The sequence below is a fragment of the Oryx dammah genome, unplaced genomic scaffold (assembly GCF_014754425.2).
Source record: "Oryx dammah isolate SB20612 unplaced genomic scaffold, SCBI_Odam_1.1 HiC_scaffold_11227, whole genome shotgun sequence".
Lineage (NCBI taxonomy): Eukaryota > Metazoa > Chordata > Mammalia > Artiodactyla > Bovidae > Oryx > Oryx dammah.
Genome location: NW_024080620.1, coordinates 2,071,500 through 2,091,551, shown reverse-complemented (window position 1 = coordinate 2,091,551; position 20,052 = coordinate 2,071,500). Strand labels below are relative to the sequence as shown.

The 20,052-nt window shown below is 37.6% G+C and overlaps 1 protein-coding gene across 1 annotated transcript in view; it reads right to left on the bottom strand.

The window, feature by feature from the left end:
* The window catches only part of LOC120861095 (glutamate-rich protein 3-like), a 125,303-nt gene that overhangs the window by 68,108 nt on the left and 37,143 nt on the right, over positions 1-20,052 (bottom strand). Inside the window, exons 4-7 of the mRNA XM_040236757.1 lie at positions 15,781-15,852; positions 14,044-14,172; positions 8,646-8,804; positions 2,006-2,224 (exon numbers count right to left, since the gene is read on the bottom strand). Of these exons, the coding sequence (XP_040092691.1) occupies positions 2,006-2,224; positions 8,646-8,804; positions 14,044-14,172; positions 15,781-15,852 (579 nt within the window). The remainder of the gene's footprint in view (positions 1-2,005; positions 2,225-8,645; positions 8,805-14,043; positions 14,173-15,780; positions 15,853-20,052) is intronic.

The following is a 20,052-nucleotide window of genomic DNA, read 5'->3' as shown; positions in this document are numbered from 1 at the left end:
TGTAACAAGGTAGGAAATAGGGGGCTTATCATATGACAAAAGTCTGCTACTTTGTTGAGAATTAATGGTATATACATAGGTTTTTAATTGTTGTTTAATCTGAACATAAAGATCTTACATATTCTTATGGTTTATATGATATTTAAACATTTTTTAGAAAAGTAGGACTGGGTAGAGTTCATCTCAGTAATATATATTTTTAACATTAGAAAATCAAATTTGCCACCAAATAAGGACGATGAGGAAATTACAGTTCTTGCAAATGGAGGCCACAGCCTTTAAGAGAGCATGTATGTTGGCCTGGTGGAGACAAATGCCAGCATTCAAAGAATAGACAGTAAATTTGTGGATTAGTAGATTGTAATATCATGGCCCCAAATATCCACTACCCCCTCTTTATAAGAGGATGATACCTCCACTCTATGTCAGGCTTTAGTTATAGAATTCAAGTGCAAGTGACAAGTATCACTCCTGAATGGAATCTACAAAGCATTCCATGACTCCGTTTGTCCACGAGGCAAACACCCCCAGGCAGGGATGATTCATCCAGTCTGGGTCGCAGAATTGCCACTGAACACCAACAGACAATAATGATAAAAAGAAGTTGCTCTATAATCTGGGTCACCTGGGGTTGCTTGTTAGAAAGAAGCTATAGTAAACTAGACTTCAGAACTCTGCAGTAGGAAAGGAGATAACAGTAGTCTCAGGCTACAGAATGTGAGGAAAGGATTTAGTTACTCTATATAAGGCCTGGGTATATTGATAGATAGATGGATATTAGAGGAAAGAATAAACATCCAAATAGGAGAGAAGAATGACAGACCGTGCAAAGTGCCATGTAATGGGAAAAATATGCTCAAGGAACAGGGCTGGGGGAGGAAGGGGAGGGAACCTCAAGGATGAAGGATATAATGCTCTGTCAGAGACCGTAACAAAGATAGAGAATTGGTGAAAGGTGGATTGAAAGAAGGAAATCTAAGCAAGCAAGAGGAAAGTGAAAGTGAAATCACTGTCGTGTCCGACTCTTTGCGACACCATGGACTGTAGCCCACCAGGCTCCTCAGTCCCTGGAATTTTCCAGGCAAGGGTACTGGAGTGGGTTGCCATTTCCTTCTCCAGGGGATCTTCCCAACCTAGGGATCAAACCCGGGTTTCCCGCACTGCAGGCAGACACTTTACCGTCTGAGCCACCAGGGAAGCAAGAGGAAGATCGTCTCAATTTTTAGAGAAGGTTATTGGTGAGGATAGCTGCTGGGAGAGAGATGTGGATGGGGGTAAATGAAGCGCTGGAACTAGGCTGGTTCTGAACAGCCAGCATGCTATCGATGTGCAGTGTTGGAACTTCACTCCCTGATTCTCCAGCAGTGAAAGGTTGACCCAGTCAGTTGCCAATAACCACAGAAATTGCATATAACAGCTTATTGGTTGTGTATTTACACTATAAAGTAAGAGATTTTTGACCTTCATACTAGTCTGTGTCTGTAAAAGTGTAAATGCCGTTAGAGCTACATTCTTTATCAGTATTTTGAAGAATGATTACAACAAAACAATATATTTTAAGAACATGGAAAGGAAAATATTTATAAATATTATACAGTAATTTGCCAAAACTTATTAAAAGTGTTTTAATAATTATTTTATATGGTACATTGTGGTTTTCAATATGTTACTGAATATTCACAAATTAAATGTTAAAATACTTTCTGACATGATTGAATGGCAAATTGAAGGACATAAATGATTTGGAAATGGGTATAGCACAAACTAAATTTGAGTATAAGATTTACTTAATTTTTTGTCAATTATGCTAAATTATTCAATTGGATTACTTAAATATTTGGTTTCAGATTCATTTATATTTACTATATTTAAAAAAATATTATATTTTTTATGCAAGTCATTTGGCATTCAATTTTCCTAGATTCTGTTACTGCACATCCAGAGATCTAATAGTGCAATGTAATCGGGGCTAAATTAATGAAAGAAAAGTTGATTCCATAATCACCTTAGTAAAGACAGGTTCTAAGCCATTTGGAGCAGTGGTTGGACGAAATCTTCTCCTTCTCCATGTTTCAGGTCTATTTTCTCTTGTGATTTTTCCACTGGTGGGAGGAAGTGGAGGAGGAATAGGCATAATGTGACGGTTAATGCTTGGAAATTGGTATCGATTCATTCCCTGTGAATTGTCCATGGAGTTCCTGAACTTCATCATTGCCTTCTTGCCCTATAATTAGATTTCATGACATAAGAATGAGTGAAATAGATTTGGGAACCCAACATAACTCAAAATTACAGACAAGACTATGATTGACATTGCAGGCAAACACAACTGATATTAACAGGCAAACAAAGTGAAAGTGAAGTCACTCACTCTTGTCCGACGCTTTGCAACCCCATGAACCCCTGCCAGGCTCTTCCATCCACAGGATTTTCCAGGCAAGAATACTGGAGTAGGTTGCTGTTTCCTTCTCCAGGGGATCTTCCTGACCCAGGAATCAAACATGGGTCTCCTGCACTGCAGGCTGACTCTTTACCGTCTGAGCCACCAGGGGAGCCCCACTTAATAGCCCTGTAAAGATCTCTTCAAAAAACTTAGAGATACCAAAGATGGGCTCAATAAAGGACAGAAATGGTATGGACCTAAGAGAAGCAGAAGATATTAAAGAGGTGGCAAGCATACACAGAAACTATACAAAAAAAGATCTTCACAACCCAGATAATCACGATGATGTGATCACTCACTAGAGCCAGACATCCTGAAATGTGAAGTCAAGTGAGCCTTAGAAAGTATCACTATGAACAAAGCTAGTGGAGGTGATGGAATTCCAGTTGAGCTTTTTTAAATCCTAAAAGATGATGCTGTAAAAGTGCTGCACTCAATATGTCAGCAAATTCAGAAAACTCAGCAGTGGCCACAGGACTGGAAAAGGTCAGTTTTCATTCCAATCCCAAAGAAAGGCAATGCCAAAGAATGCTCAAACTACCGCACAATTGCACTCATCTCACACGCTAGTAAAGTAATGCTCAAAATTCTCCAAGCCAGGCTTCAGCAATATGTAAACCATGAACTTCCTGATGTTCAAGCTGGTTTTCCAAAAGGCAAATTGCCAACATCCGCTGGATCATGGAAAAAGCAAGAGAGTTCCAGAAAAACATCTATTCTGCTTTATTGACTATGCCAAAGCCTTTGACTGTGTGGATCACAATAAAGTGTGGAAAATTCTGAAAGAGATGGGAAACCCAGACCATCTGACTTGCCTCTTGAGAAACCTGTATGCAGGTCAGGAAGCAACAGTTAGAACTGGACATGGAACAACAGACTGGTTCTAAATAGGAAAAGGAGTACATCAAGGCTGTATATTGTCACCTTGCTTATTTAATTTATATGTAGAGCACATCATGAGAAATGCTGGGCTGGAAGAAGCACAAGCTGGAATCAAGATTGCCAGGAGAAATATCAATAACCTCAGACATGCAGATGACACCACCCTTATGGCAGAAAGTGAAGAAGAACTAAAGAGCCTCTTGATGAAAGTGAAAGAGAAGAGTGAAAAAGGTGGGTTAAAGCTCAACATTCAGAAAACTAAGATCATGGCATCCAGTCCCATCACTTCATGGCAAATAGATGGGGAAACAGTGGAGACAGTGTCAGACTTTATTTTTTTTGGCTCCAAAATCACTGCAGATGGTGACTGCAGCCATGAAATTAAAAGATGCTTACTCCTTGGAAGGAAAGTTATGACCAACCTAGACAGCATATTAAAAAGCAGAGACATTACTTTGTCAACAAAGATCCGTCTAGTTAAGGCTATGGTTTTGCCAATAGTCATCTATGGATGTGAGAATTGGACTATAAAGAAAGCTGAGTGCCAAAGAATTGATGCTTTTGAACTGTGGTGTTGGAGAAGACTCTTAAGAGTCCCTTGGACTGCAAGGAGATCCAACCAGTCCATCCTAAAGGAGATCAGTCCTGGGTGTTCATTGGAAGGACTGATGTTGAAGCTGAAACTCCAGTATTTTGGCCACCTGATGCGAAGAGTTGACTCATTTGAAGACCCTGATATTGGGAAAGATTGAAGGCAGGGCGAGAAGGGGACAACAGAGGATGGGATGGTTGGATGGCATCGCCAACTCAATGGACATGAGTTTGGGTGGACTCTGGGAGCTGGTGATGGACAGGGAGGCCTGGTGTGCTGCGGTTCATGGGGTTGCAAAGAGTTGGATACGTCTGAATGATTGAACTGAATCACATTTCATGACATACAAATGCATGAAGTAGAAGTGGTAACCTAACACAACTCAAAATTACATGCATTGACATTACATGCAAACACAACTGATATTAATAGGCAAACTTAGGACACCTCAATCTGTTGAAAAATGGCATTTTGCAGTATCCATAGCAAATCAAATTTTCATGGATTTCTAAACTTATTTAAGTATATATTTTAAACCAAACATACAATCATGGCATTTTTATAGCACTTTGGGGATTTTTCCTCAGTGATTCATTAAATATATGGGGACCCAGTACAGTGAAACAATTTAAAATCAATAGGTTTGAAGTGTTGTACTTCAAGACAGGATTGGGTAGTCCACTCAATGATGGGGTATTTGCACTTTTTTTTTACATTGATTTCACCCATCCAGGTGTTACAACATTCCTTGATAATATAGTTTCAAGTAATCAAAAACCTTGCCTCTGACCCAAAGTCTTTATTCAAGTTATTTTCTCCTAGAAATTTAACTTGTAAGAATAAATTTTACCCAGTTAACTGCACAAGTACATTTATGTAAGTGTGTATAAGGATACACACACAGGTACACTCACAAATATGTCTAAAAAATTTAATTGATCAGCTTGGGATTGACATGTACATGCTGCAATATATAAAATAAAATGCTTTTCCATGACAAAAAGAGAAAAAAAAATTTAGTTGAACTACCAAGTAGATCAGTAAAAGGATAGTTAAATAAAATTTGCTTTGTTATAAAAGATTCTCATCAAGCTTTAAAAAGAATACTGTTAATCTATTCTTTCAGAGTCCTGACATAAAAAGCTCCATGAAGCATGGTCATACAGTTCACTTAAATAATTTATATGTGGATTTCGATAAAATCAGGGATGACTGGAAGACTCTGAACACAGGGTTGCCTTTAAGGATCTGGATTATTTGTGGGGGTGGAGCATATAAATTTAGTCAACATTTAAAAGTACCTTATTGACTAAAAAGTACCTAATGTATAATCAAAAATTTTAGTTTCATGTGTATTTGACCCTCTGAATTTTCACATATTGATAATTTTTGTATATCCGAGGTAGTTTTCAAACTTTAGATTATCTTTAATCATTTAAATCTGTCTTATACCAATTTATTTAGTATTGTTTTAAATTTATTTTCAGCCGATTTATCTTTTATTTTGAGATGCTTAAATTGTAAAAAGTTATTTTTAAGAAAGAGAAGTCATTCCCCAAACATTCTCATTGCTATTAAACAAACGCAGATTAAATAAAGGCATGGGTACTCCATATTTTGATTGAAATAAACATTTATATGAACAGAAGGTATTTAGATAGATATTCACCAAGGGGCTTAGAATTATTAGATGTCTTGATGTTGCAGGTATTATTTATGCTTTCATTTTTCTTTTCTTACATTTTCCAATTTTTCTGTGCTGGTGTGCACTGACATTGTAATAACAAATATAAATTAAAGAAGTGAAAATAAGATAATAAAACAATAAAATCAATGAATTCAGAACATTTTGGTCTTGGGAGGTTCTACTTTTAATTTCTAAGTAGTCATCCATCATTGGCATGCCTTATTTGGTAATGAAGTTTAGTAAATTTTTTAAAAATTAAACTTCTGCTCCACACCTTGCTTTTTTTTCTAGCCCAAAGAATCTTGGACATCTCCCTATGGCAGTATAAATAATTTACCTTATTTTAAAATATTATTTAATATGCTATAACATTTTTAAACAATAAATTCTTAGGTGTCTTCCAAATGTTCACTATTGGAAATATTATAATTCTAAAATTCCTGAATCTATTTCTCGTCACATGCATGTATGTTCCTAGAATAAATTCCAATACGCTAAAATGCTTGAGCATGTTCATTTAAAATGTTGATAAATATTCCCATACTGCCTTCACAAATAGTTGTACCACTTTCTGTTCCCATCAATAGTGTATAAGAAACTCTCATTCCAAGTATAATCATTTTTAGTCATGTCATTAATTTACTTAGCATCTCAACCAATCTGTTTTGACCAAATTGCTTTTGCCTAAATCAAAGATCCTCACTCCTAATACTTGGAAAATTCAACTTACTTAAGTATGTCACACCTTCAAACAATTCCACCATGCATATCTTTTACTATTTAGTGGGTGCTTACTACATACTCAGCAGTCATGCAAACTATTATTCTTTAGGAATTTCTTGTTTGATTTTATATTAAGTAATTTTCATCATCAATGCCATTGAAAGAATTACATGTCTTTCTTGGCGGTATATTTTGACTGTCTACATCACAGTATAAACTCCAAAAAGTCAGAGAACATTGTCTGCTTTGATAATTGATATATTACTAATGCCTAGAGCAGGACCCAGTCAAAAGTAAATGCCCAGTTAAATTCCACTGGATGAAACATGTTAAGTTTAGCTGGTTGAAATTAACATGGAATTGATCTCAACCTTGTCAGCACGTATAAGCTACCATTTTTTAAATTAATTTATTTTTTAACTGAAGGATAACTGCTTTACAGAATTTTGTTGTTTACTGTCAAATCTCAAACATGAATCATAAGCTACCATTAAATGTCAATCCCTTACTCATTCACATCCTAAAACTTGGAAATGGTAAAATAAAAGGCCCTGTAAAGATTTAATTAATAAATCTACCCAGTGCCTCAGAGCAGATTTGGAAAATCACCTAAAAGAAAATCATTTACTAGTCAGAAGAAATTGAATATTACCCGATTGATAATGGTCACATATCTAACAGAAAGTGGGTCCAATCAAGTAGAGTTAATAGATAATAGGAACTTAGAAAACAATATAATCACCTTGGCAAACATGGAGAGTGCCCATCTGAGTACTATCTAAGGGAGAGGAAAGGCCACCCATTGGACTTTGAATATTTCCAGTCCTAAAGGCAAAGTTATCCCTGGAGGATTCAGAGGGCTTTAGCCAAAGACATTTGAGTTTTCTGGTACCTTTGGCAAACCCATACCTAAGATGAGACAGATGCATCAGGCTAAGACAGCCTGATGCCATTAACATTCCATTCTACCATATCCCCTCATTCTGATTCTGTACTCACTAGGCAACCTTCTCATTGTTATCTGGCTTCCCATCTAGGTCTGCCTACAAGGGGAAAATGTACTGTTTCTACAAGCTTTGATTTATTTGACATCTGGTGAATTAATGGCCCCTAATCATGATTTGATTCCCTATTTTGATTTACAATAGTGTCAAAAATGGGCTTGTCATGTCTTAGTTTAGTTAGCTTGAGACAATATCTCAGGACCTGACCATTTCTGGACACTATCTTGAAATGGGAAATCTCTGGACATTTAAAGTGGAGATCAGATCCTAGAAAATGTCAACCAAATTGGCTTATGACCCAATAACTTCTGCCCAGCTCTAAGTAGTATTCCCTAGACAAAATGCCACCACTTTTTAATTTATCCTTCTTTCCAAGAATATACTATTAAATTAACTAAAGTAAGATTTGTGAAAAGTGCTTCACCAGCTAAAAAACACATTAGTTGGATTAAAACATTATTTACCATTTGGGGGTTATATTTATACTTTTAATATGAAAAATAATTTATTTAAATTAATTTCTTAGTGACAAGGTCATCTGTCAGCTTTAGGTAAAAACATCTTAATTTCATATGTCTTGTTTACTAATAATGACTGGAACTAAATTCACCCATTTTAGCATAATTACAATTGTACTCATAACACAGATTCTTTCTTAAGCTGGCAAATGTTTCTTCTTGCTCTTAGAAATACAAACAATACCTTTTCTAATTACTAAATGCCCCAATTGTCCTTCCCTGTTAGAGTAACTCATGTTTTATGACTTCCCTACCTCCTTCTTGTGCTTTGTTTAAAATAAGTGAAAATTACCTGAGACATAACCTTGAAAAAGAAGCATAGTCAAGCTTCTGAGTGTGATTAATTCAGGATTTTTTTAAGACAGACATTCTTTTCCTTCTATATCCAACCTTCTCCAGAGTCAAACTTGAAGCAATTTCATACACTGATGGTAAAGTAAGTCAGCATGCAAATGCAAGCCTATTCTTGGAAATTTTCATTTTCTAGGTTTCATGCATTTTAAAATTTGGAAGCAGTCAACACTGTGTCTATTCTGTTAGAAGTCATATCTAGCCATAAAAAGATCCTCTTGGTTTTTATACAACCTTTCAAGTTCATGAGAGATCATCTTATATTATTACAAGTCTATTCCTTAATATTTTTCCCAATAACACAGAAATTATAGGTCTTCCAATTAAAGTAAAATATAATTAAACAGAAGTACAGAGCAAGTGTTTAATAAGTACAGAATATAAATTTCACTGATCAGATTAATTGAATCTAGCATCTTAAAAACTGAGAAGAAAAAGCATTTACCCCAACGGGAAATGGAGTTTCAGTTTCCAGCAATGAGGTTTTTGATCTGGATCCCAAATTTATCTTTGGAACAGTTCGTACTGCAGGATTACTGGGAAGAGGTTGTAATCGAATTGGAGGCTGCATATTTCCGGGAGCAGTGTATGGTCGAGGGGCTGTCTAGACAATTAGGGAAAAAATTCCATTTAAATTAGTATCTTGACATGTTTCCAGAACCAATTAATAACTCAACAAATTGCCTAGAGTAATTAATGGTGCCTTTTTACTGAACAGATTAAACTTTAATTATGTCCTTCCATTATACATACCCTTATGACCCAATGTATTTGTTAAAACATATGATGTGGAAGTTTTCTACATACCTAAATGTCACAATTGTAGAGTATTTTAGATAAAGATGTTCTCTGTTAGGTTCCTATATTTTATTCATACTGTAAACTCACTTACAATACCTAGTTGATGCTAAACACAGAATGAAAGTTTTAGTCACTCAGTCATGTCTGACTCTTTACAACCCCATGGACTGTAGCCCACCAGGCTCCTCTGCCCATGGAATTCTCCAGGCAAGAATACTGGAGTGGGTTGCCATGCCCTTCTCCAGGGATCTTCCCAACCCAGGGTTCGAACCCAGGTCTCCCACATTGCAGGCAGATTCTTTACCATTTGAGTCACCTGGGAAGCCCTTTGTTCAATTAAATGTTAAGTTGAATAATGTTCTAATTTTAAAGACCTAGGGCATATGATTAGAATAAACTCATTCTAGGTTTTAAGCCTTAAGACTAGTGCTGAAGTAAAAGCAGACAATATGATTCAAAATGAGGGAAGGCGAATGCTTACCTCCAATGCATTACCATTTATTCAATCTCTTCCTTGAACTATTAGGAAAACAAAAATAAGAACTGGTAACTGGCAACTTTGGAAAATGCTATCAAAATGTAGATGTTTGGAGATGTTTTCCAAGTTAGACAGTTTCCACTTGCTCCTCTTCTCTGCCTTCTCCTTTCTGCTCTGGCTGTTGGGAGTCATTTCTTAATGGACCACACCAACTAACCTCAGGTTTCCAGTCGGATTTGGCCAGTGAAAGACACTGGCAGGAGATCAAAGACAGGAGGGAAGGAGACTGGGGTCCTAATGCTGCTGGACCCTCCTGCCAAGGTCACCATGGGCCAACTGGGTCCCTCCACCAAAGTCCACAGCTCTTCAGGAAGTCTTCCAGAAACCGCCTGCTGGTTCTGGTCTCCAATACCTCCCTTTCCCCTTAGCCCTACATGATGTGGTTTCCCGCTGTGTTCACCCCAGCATGCTTTACATCCCTAGTTGGTTTTCCTTAACCCTGCCCGCATCTTTCTAAATAGTTTCTTTATTAAACTCATCCTAATTACCCTATTTGTGTGAGCCATCTGTTTCCTGCTGAGACCCTGACTGATGCATTTTCTAATCAAGAATGTACTGCAGAGAACACCAAAAGTGCCAGTTCAGAGCATTAGATGTGCCTTTGGGAGCACTGACAGAACACTGTAACCTTAGCATAAAGATCAGCAATGTTTCAAAAATGGAAAAAACAAAATGTTTGGCCCAGTTGTTCTATTACAATAAAATACTGGTAAACCCGTTAAGAATAATACATGCAAATTTGGGTAAGAGGGTGTGAGAAAGATAGTATGTAAATGATTCATAAAAAAGGTTTATTACATTGACTCTAAAGAATAGTGACCACAAATATTCAACTCTGGAAAAGTGTTGTATAAATACATAAAAAATGGTGATAGGGCTGCTCCCACAAGCAAAAATGGATCTTAGTACCATCTTGACAAGCATGTTATACATTGCCAAAGCTTTGCTTTTGTTAAGTCAGCACTTGTTGAATTCCAACTCTAGTTACTGTGAGGAGATGAAACAGTAATTTGTAACATCTAATGGCAACACAAGACAATTAGTGTCAAATGAACCACACAAATACTACCAAAGAGAGAATAATAACAAAATACCTGGAAACTAACGAACTTAGAACTAAAAGTTATTTGGAACAAGCCAATGAGACAAGTATTAAAAGTGAAAGTTTCACAAAAGTAGTTACATTTTATCCAAATGAATGAGCAATAAAGGATAATGTTAAATAGAAAAGAAGGATGGTGAATTTGGACATCCAAGTAAGAAGAATCAGTTGTGAACCAAACATGGGAAGGAGAGCAAAAGCAATATATATCAAGATCTGCTTTCCTTTCTTCCTGTAACATAACATTTATTAGGGAACACGTGTGCTGTGCTTAGTCGCTCAGTTGTGTCTAACTCTTTGCTACCCCATGGATTACAATCCATGGGGATTCTCCACGTAAGAACACTGGAGTGGATTGCCATGCTCTCCTCCAAGGGATCTTCCCAGCCCTGGGGTCGATCCCAGGTCTCCCACATTGCAGGCAAATTCTTTACTGACTGATCCACCAGAGAAGCCCCAAAATACTGGAGTGGGTAGCCTAATCCTTCTCCAGGGGATCTTCCCAAACTAGGAATCAAACTGGGGACTCCTGAATTGCAGGCAGATTATTTACCAGCTGAGCTACTAAGGAAGCCCATTAGGGAAGATGGCTATAATAAATAAGAACTATATTTCCCAGCATCTTTTCCAATTCCATATAGACGTATGCCTCAGTTTTGTCCAATGAGATGTGAGCAGAAGTGATATATGAAACTTCCAGACCATGCTCTTAGAAAGAAAAAAAGTGTCTTCACTTTCCCCTATCCTCTTCTCTCAAGCTGAAATATCCACATGGTAACATACAGGGATGCCTGGCGTGCTGCAGCCCATGGGGTCACAAAGGGTTGGACATGACTGAGCAACTGAACAACAAAAATATGCCATTGTGGCTTGAGTGGATGAAGACAACACACTAAATATGGCAGATCAGTGACCCAAAAGGAGTCTGAGCTTTTTATGACTGAGAAAGTAGAGATAGCACATGACCTGAAACTTAAGGTGGGGAGCACATCCTCACATTAAAGTCATTATCTTGGTCTCTGCACACAAACCTAGACAGGAAACCAAGTGGATTGACTAGAACAACATTTAGTTTAAAGAAATAGGACGTAAGCCTCTATGAGCCAAAAGGTGCAAGGTCTTAAAACCCACAAAGAGAAATCAAGCTAGATGTTTTCTGAAAAAGGGAATCAGATTATCCAAAAGAATTCTTTTGATCTCTGTGAAGGAAATATGCCTTAAGACTCACTCCTGTCTAAAAATCCAACCGAATACAAAAACACTGAACACAGGATTTGGAAAGCAGGTTACTATAAACTAAAACATGATCTATTTGCTGCTGTGCTCTAAATGTTACTTCCCCACATTTGCATTCAGTTAGATAAATGTGGCAGTCAAATGTTTAACTGATTACATGTATCTCTAAAAAACAAATCTGTACCATTCAACTAACAGCTGTGAGCTACAAACTGTTGTAGTTCACATCAGAAGCCACCTTAAATTTGCTACACTTTAAACTGTTCATAATGTATTTTCTGGGAATAAATATGGCACTGTAGCTTAACATTTTCAAAACGGTACCAGAATGTGAATTGAAATTCACTACCTGGTGATTACTCAGCATAGCTGAACATTTCTAATTCTTCTAAGAAGATCTCTGGGGGTGAATTTTCCAAGCATGTACAAAATTACTTGAATGACTCTCCACAGTTTTAATGGCATGGTGCAGCTAAAAGCTACGTGCTATTTTGAAAGTCCAGGTGCAATTAGTGATCAAGTGCAGTAACTATTCACTGTATGCTTTCTTTATTCACTCAAAAAAGTTAAAAGAGAAAAATGAATGGCAGTATCCCCAAAGGATTATCTTCATCCCAATAGCACCTAGAGGTCAGGAGTCAAGTTTCAAGGATATGTAAGCAAGTCAGGAAAACAAAAAAGAAGGACTTGAATTTCTGTAAAATGTGAAGTACAATTCCAAAATCACAATAGGTATCCCTTCCAAGGCAGAAGCACCACAGGGGGTGATCAAGTGAGGGATCCTGGCTTACCAGATAGAAAGGCTGCTAAAGTGCTGGTGTCAGTGTTTCCTGTAATTTTTAAATTACTTTCTCACTCCTGCCACATTAAGATCTCCTGGATGTATCATAAACTACTTATTGAGGCTGTTCAGCTGGAAAATTGAAAAGAAAGCCTTTCAAGGTTTTTTTCTCCCTAAAACAGGTGGGAAGATAGAAAAGGGAACTTGATTATTTCTTTTGTTTCACCCAGGATAAGCTTTTGAAATTCTAGTGAATCTGCCACCCAATGAAAGAATATCTGTGTACATATACATTTAAATGAAGCCTGGAAATATGGTAACAACAAAGGAAAGACAGTTGCTTTTTATAACTTGAGCTGTTCATCGGTAAATGTCAAAACACATTCACTTTTGAAAAATTTCAAACCTTAACACTATATCTGATGAATCTACTTCAATAATCTGTGAAAACACTGCAATACCTCTATAAATACTATACAATCCAAAAAATGTTCATGCTAACAAGGAAATATATTAGGCCACAAAAAGCAAGAATAAAGACGTCATCAAAGTTATTTGTTGAAAGCTGAAACCATCAACTGCCAGCAAATATTTTGCAAATCTCTTCCTGTATTTATATTGTTTCAAGCTACCTATTCCTTCAAGCAAATACCACCCCTAGGTTGTAAATGAATTGAACTAGAATGAAATTTAGGGGTGTGTGATTTCTTTAAATGGAATTTTTGTGCATTTAATTATTTTTCTTCTAGATTATGTACATAGACTTCTGATAAAAGAAGCTCAGATGTAAGTATCTGGTTCATGTTCTGTAGCGTATTGAATTTGTGTGCATAAAAACCCTTTACAGATAAGGCAAGAGTAGAGAGAATAGCAAGAACAGGATCCAGAAGTCAGAAAACACAGAACATGTACGGAACAACCGACGGCTCAATTGTGCTGCACTACAATCCATAGGGTCACAAAGAGTCAGACGCAACTGAAGTGACTTGGCACACTCACACATAGGGTGCTAAAGGGTAATGGTGAGGAAAAATATTAAGATAGCTAAATTGATGTCATGTGGTTTGGAATCTTAAGTGTCAGTTGCAAGAGTCTGGATTTGCACAGACTACCGTCTATAGGCAACACAGAGCCAGTGAAGGTACTTGGGCATATAAGTAACAAATAATCTGCCCTTCAAGAAAACTAATCTAGTAGTAACAAAATGGATTTGAGAGTGGTGACACTGGATGAAGGTGGGACATTCAGTAGGCACAGAGTTGAATGGATATAAGACTATAAGGATGATACAACCATGTACCCAGAGAGCATTCTTTCTGAGAGTTATAAGAAATCATGAATTAATTATTGGCATGGTGCAAGTCAGCATGATTAATGTGACTCACCGGCGTTACTGGACTGGAATGCCCTTCATCAACCAGAACACTATGGCCACGGTTAGTCTTGGGGCCAACGGGGGGGCGGGGAGACAGGAGGGGTATATTATTTTCTATAGTCCATCTTGTGTGCTCTCCCTAGAATAAGAAAGTGATTTAACAAATCAGTGCATAATTAGTCGTCTAGGTTAAATTAATACCTGCCAGAGAAGTGTTATATGACTGGAGAAGTTCTTTCTCGTGCTTTTCAAAAGTACTCCATCCAGGGACCATCATAATAACGAGGAGATGTTTCCACAGCTGTACTAGAGAGTTGGGTACGGTAGTGAAAGGCAAGAAATTGAGTATGCTTTACCTAAAGGAATAGCTGTGCTCATGGTAATAGCCACAGATGCAATGTATCCTTAGTTTTAGCATAATGTTTATTAATTTGCTTGAAGCAGATCACTAAAAAAGCACAATGTTCCTCACTACTCTGATCAGTAGACACTACCAGAAAGTATTACATTTCTGTCTTGAAAAAATTAAATAATGCCATCAGCAAAAGGTTATATATGACATAAGGGGGGCCTAAAATATAAGTCTTTTGCCAAGTGCAGCTACAGGTGGAAATTGTGATGAATAAAAACTGTACAAGGAGGAAATAAAGTGTCTATCAGGAATTTCTGCCAAGGTTGCAACATGCCCATGTACCTGGTTAGTGTGTCTGGCAATACAGGCAAGAGTGAATACAACACTGTTTCAGAGACTATTTCCAGTAACCATTTTCTCCACCAACACTTCAGCAGATAAATTATAGAATCTATCATTCCTTGACAGAGAACACTATTGGCAAAGTTGACTTAACTACAAATCTTTCCACACCAACTTTTCTGATCCGGAGAAACTGACCCATTGCCTGTTATTCAACAAAACTTTTACAACAATAGTATGTTTTGACCAAGATAAAATAGACAGATTTGAGTTTATCAGGCAAGAGGGAAAATTACTGTTTCCTACTGCAAGTTATTCCACAGAAGCTTCACGAATATTCATCAGTTTGTGAAATGTGTCTGAAGTCCCACATTTGTAGCACTACACTGAAAATGAAGAACAACATGTGGGCTTGAATGACTCAACAAATTGAGTAAAACTGCCAACCTAAACTGAAACCTTTCAAACATGCCTAATTGAATCTCTCATCTCTTAATTTAAATTTATACATTCCCTAAATTGACTGCAAACAAGAAATATCAAATGCAAAAGTAGAAAACAAGAATTTCTAAATGACTTCACAAAACCTCTAAATCTTATGTTTTGTTTGCTAATATAGATCTTTCCTACCATATATTTTCAAAGGTCACATTCACATGAAAAAGTACCATTGGATAATTCTTAAAATGCTCCATTTTTGATAACATTGAGAACAGCACAGTCTATTTTTACCTTCTTATGACAAACAAATCTTTTGGCCTCTATCACAAATCAATCAAGAAAATACAGAAGCAAAATTTCAAACTTGAGGACATTTTCAAGTTTTTCTTTGAATTAATTGTGCCTTATATAATTTCTCTTGTACAGTAGCTCCTATTTTGTTCTGATCTTCCAAAATAACAGTGGCCAAGATTCAAGCATGGTGGAACCATTTGATGTCAGTTATGAGTTACCCCAAAATAAAGTGACCCCAAAGAGCTTCAATAATAGTACCACTGACCTTCAAAATCATGAAATAATATTATGAAGTAAAATAGTTATGGAACTCCTTACCTTAAATCTCTGAATTCGCTCCTTCTTAGCTAAGGTCTCCAGTTTCTTTTTTATTTCAAGCTGATGGTAACGCTAAACAAAGAGGAAAGAGTGAAGGAAAGCATCCTATCAATTATAGTAAAGAAATTTTGAGAGGAAAATAACCCCACTAGCTAACGGTATTCTCAATTACCCCTCTTGTCATTGAGATGGAGAAGAATCATGTGCATAAGTGTGCAAGTGGGAATATAAATTGGTACAACTCTTTGGAAAGCCAATTCCTAACATACATTAGGCAGTTAAAAGTGCTCCTACTGATAACCCATAAATTTCACTTCTAAACCTAGGGGAAAATCTAAATAATAATAAAAAAAATGTTTTATGCACAAAGATGCTGTCTGAAAGTTTTTTTTTTCCTTCAAAGCAAAAATTCAGAAGCATTATAAACCTTAAAGAGAATGGTTTAAGTTTGGGGCACATCCATATAAACGGGACAGAATGTAATTTTTAAAATAAGGTTCCAAAAGATTTGGCTTTAAAAATGGAAAATGCGTGTAATGCTGATAGAAGTAGAATGCTGAACTGCTTGGAAATGCAATTTTGTTGATCGAGCTCACATCGTGTGCCTGTCCCAGTGTTGGGAGAGTGCTTTGTGAATATCATCTCTTCTTGAACAAGGCCAATTGCTAAACACTCTAGTTCTACAAATGAAGGAACGAGGCAGAGGGCCATGAACTTACCCCAGGTCACACATTTAGTCAATGGTAGAACTGTAATTTGAATCCTAATCCTGGGCTTCCCTGGCGGCTCAGCTGGTAAAGAATCAGCCTGCAGTGCTGGAGACCTGGGTTTGATCCCCTGGAGAAGGGAAAGGCTACCCAACCCCTGGAGAATTCCATGGACTGTATAGTCCATGGGGTTGCAAAGAGTTGGCACGACTGAGCGACTTTCACTTTCCTTCTGACATTAACTTCCTGGCTTGTCTCTTTTTTTTTTTTTTCTTGGAGAAACCATGTTTCTCTCACACCATGATATGGGTTTATTAATGTCTATATATGAATAGACAAAAGACAAAAAAGAAATGTGACTGTTAACAACAGTTATCTCTGAGAGGAGAAATTATGCACAGTTCTTTTCATTTTTTAATGCTTTCTTATGTTTTTCAATGGAGAAGGAAATAGCAACCCACTCCAGCATTCCTGCTTGGAGAATCCCATGGACGGAGGAGCCTGGTAGGCTACAGTCCATGGGGTCGCAGAGAGTTGGACATGACTGAGCCACTTCACTATGTTTTCCAAAGTTTTGGTAGTATATTAGTTATATAACTTAAAAATAAATTTCATGTAAAAATAATCTGCTTATAATTTAATTTGAAATCATTCAGACACCTTTGAGAGTGTTTGATATATTGTCACTTTTAAAAACTGTTTTTTAACTGTTCTTGATCCCCTCCTGCTGCCTTTAAGACCCTGCAGACTCAATCATTCCCTCTCTAAGTATCATCAATTCTCTCCTCAAAGCCTTTCTCCTCTTTCTTTCCTGTTATCTCACCCACTTGTCACCAAACTTCATTAGATTCACTATCAACCATTTCCCACCTTCCGCTTATTCTCACCTCACTGCAGTCCCCCTCTCCCATCCTCACTCCTCTCTGTGCCTGTGTGAGCGCTCAGTCGCCTCAGCCATGTCTAACTCTTTGCAACCCTGTGGCTCTTCTGTTCATGGGGTTCTCCAGGCAAGAACACTGGAGTGGGTTGCCATGCTCTCCTCCAGATCTTCCAGACCCAGGGATCAAACCAGCGTCTCCTGCATTGCAAGAGGATTCTTCACTCACTGAGCCACCCAGGAAACCCCACTCCTTTCTACCATCCCTGAAACCACTTTCCCAAGACTACCAATGTCTTGGCCCTTGAGGTCAAACAGGATTTCCTTTTCTCCCCAGTAGTCATCCTACGGAACCATTCTGTAGCTTGTAAGACCCTGCTGGCGTCCGGGTCACCACTCTATCAGGTTTTCCCACCAGTTGGAGGTTCTTATCTAGTCCATGTCGTTGTTCCCAATTTCCTGCAAGGCACACACCACCATGCTAGAAACCTCAGGGCGCCTCATGTGCCTCCTCCCTCTCCTGGTCCAGGCAGAGTCGGTCTCTCTGTTCTCTCTCCCTCTTCCTGATCCCCATGGACAGCTGCTTCTCCCCGGCACTTCCACTACTGCTGTGAGCCCACACCCTCTGGCAACAGCTTCCTAATTGACCTCCCACCTCCAATCTTTTCCAGCTCATTAATCCATCTTCCACATTTTTAGCAACATCATCTTTCTAAAGCAGCTCTGCTCATTAATTTCACTCCCCTGCTGAAAAATGTTTCATCGCCTCATCACCTACACATCTAACCTAGCTGAGACTTGAAGGCCTCAAGAAACAGGGCCCCAAACTTATTGGAGAGTGTCACTTGCTGCCGCTCTTTCAGCCAACTCACAGTGCAGTCTGGCCTCAGTGAGCTTTCTTTTCTACCCACAATGTCCCCTCACACCTCTGCAACTTCACACCTGCTTTGCTTAGATCTTTTCATGTCAAGCAGCATTCAATCCTCCAGGCTCAGTTCAAATGGCAGGACCTCTGTTTAGCTTCTTCCTACTCTCACAGAGGCAAGTCATCATTCCCTGCTTTTTGGGCTCAGTCTCTTTGTTCCTCTCATCTAGCATGTGATCACTTTCTACAGCATTTTTTAAAAAACTTTATCTCACAGCTACATCATGTAACCCCATACTGGTACATGGTAAGCTTGCAATTAACTTTTCTTGCATGAATGAATATATGAATATTAAAACAACATTAGTAAACAGTATTGGCATAAACTAAATGTGAGACAAAGGTGACAATTTAGAAATACTGAATAGTTTATTTTAAATTATATTAATATATTGTGTATCATATAAAATTATATATTACACGTTAACATTTATCTGAACTATTTATTTCAAACTTTAAGAATACACAAAGACTTTCATAATTGCACATTTAATAGTTATGATGTGTGCATTATAGGAAACTCTAGAAAACCAAAGTTCAAGGATCAAGACTAATATAGAACTTGGTCCCTATTGATTAAGTTTGAAATTATGTACAGGTTAATTTTACACTGTACTATTTTTTCAACATTAGTTGTAGAATTGCAACTAATACTTTTACAAGGAAGTGAATTTGGGAGCCATAAACAATGATTCTATATAATTCAAGCACATGATATAAGTCACAAAGTGACTCAGCCATGACTTAGTCGCTCAGTCATGTCTGACTCTGCAACCCCACGGACTGTAGCCTGCCAGGCTCCACTGTCTATGTAATTCTCTAGGCAAGAATACTGGAGTGGGTATCCATTCCTTTCACCAGGGGATCTTCCTGACCCAGGGTTTGAACCCTGGTCTCCTACACTGCAGGCAGATTCTTTACTGCCTGAGCCATCAGGGAAGCCCATAAATCACAAAATGAATTCCTAAATGAACAAATCATATACATCTGAAGTGAGCATAACACTTGCTCACTTTAGTAGCAGCATACTAATAAATATTTTCAGTGACACTACACCCACTCCAGTATTCTTGCCTAGAAAATCCCATGGATGAAGGAGCCTGGCAGGCTATAGTCCATGGGGTCCCTAAGAGTCGGACATGACTGAGCAACTTCACTTCACTTCACTTCACACTTAGTACTGGTTTACTCTTGAATCTACAGTTACTCATAATTGTATAGTGCACCCACAGGTTGATGGTTTCATGAGCCAAGTTTTCTGATTTACTGCTACTTGGTCAAGCAGAGAAGTGATATGCTTTTTCACAGACATTAAAATGATGCTGATGCTTGAAACTACAAGTTCCATGGAGCAAAGCTAAAATGATTTATCAAGTTAGCTAGATATCCTTCTAAAAATGCCATGTCAGAGTGGAAAAAAAAAGTTGTTGATGCTTGGATTGTGAATCTATGCTGACCAATGTAGCCTAAAGTAGGAGGGACGGCAGATGTTCCAATGCCTGTTCCTTGAAATTTAGCATACGGCTGAGCTTCGGAGCCTTCAAAGAATAACAAATCTGAAATAATTCATGGCAGTGGAATTACTGATATTTAAACAGATGTCACTTTTTTTTTAGCAAATGGAAATTGAGGTACAGATGGTGAGGACTGGTATGTTTTAAAGTAGCCATTATGGACTAAAAATCTACATTTGTTAAGTTAAATATCACAAATTATACAACGATGTCCGTATTTTTCCCTAACTGAAATGAAGAAATGCTTAC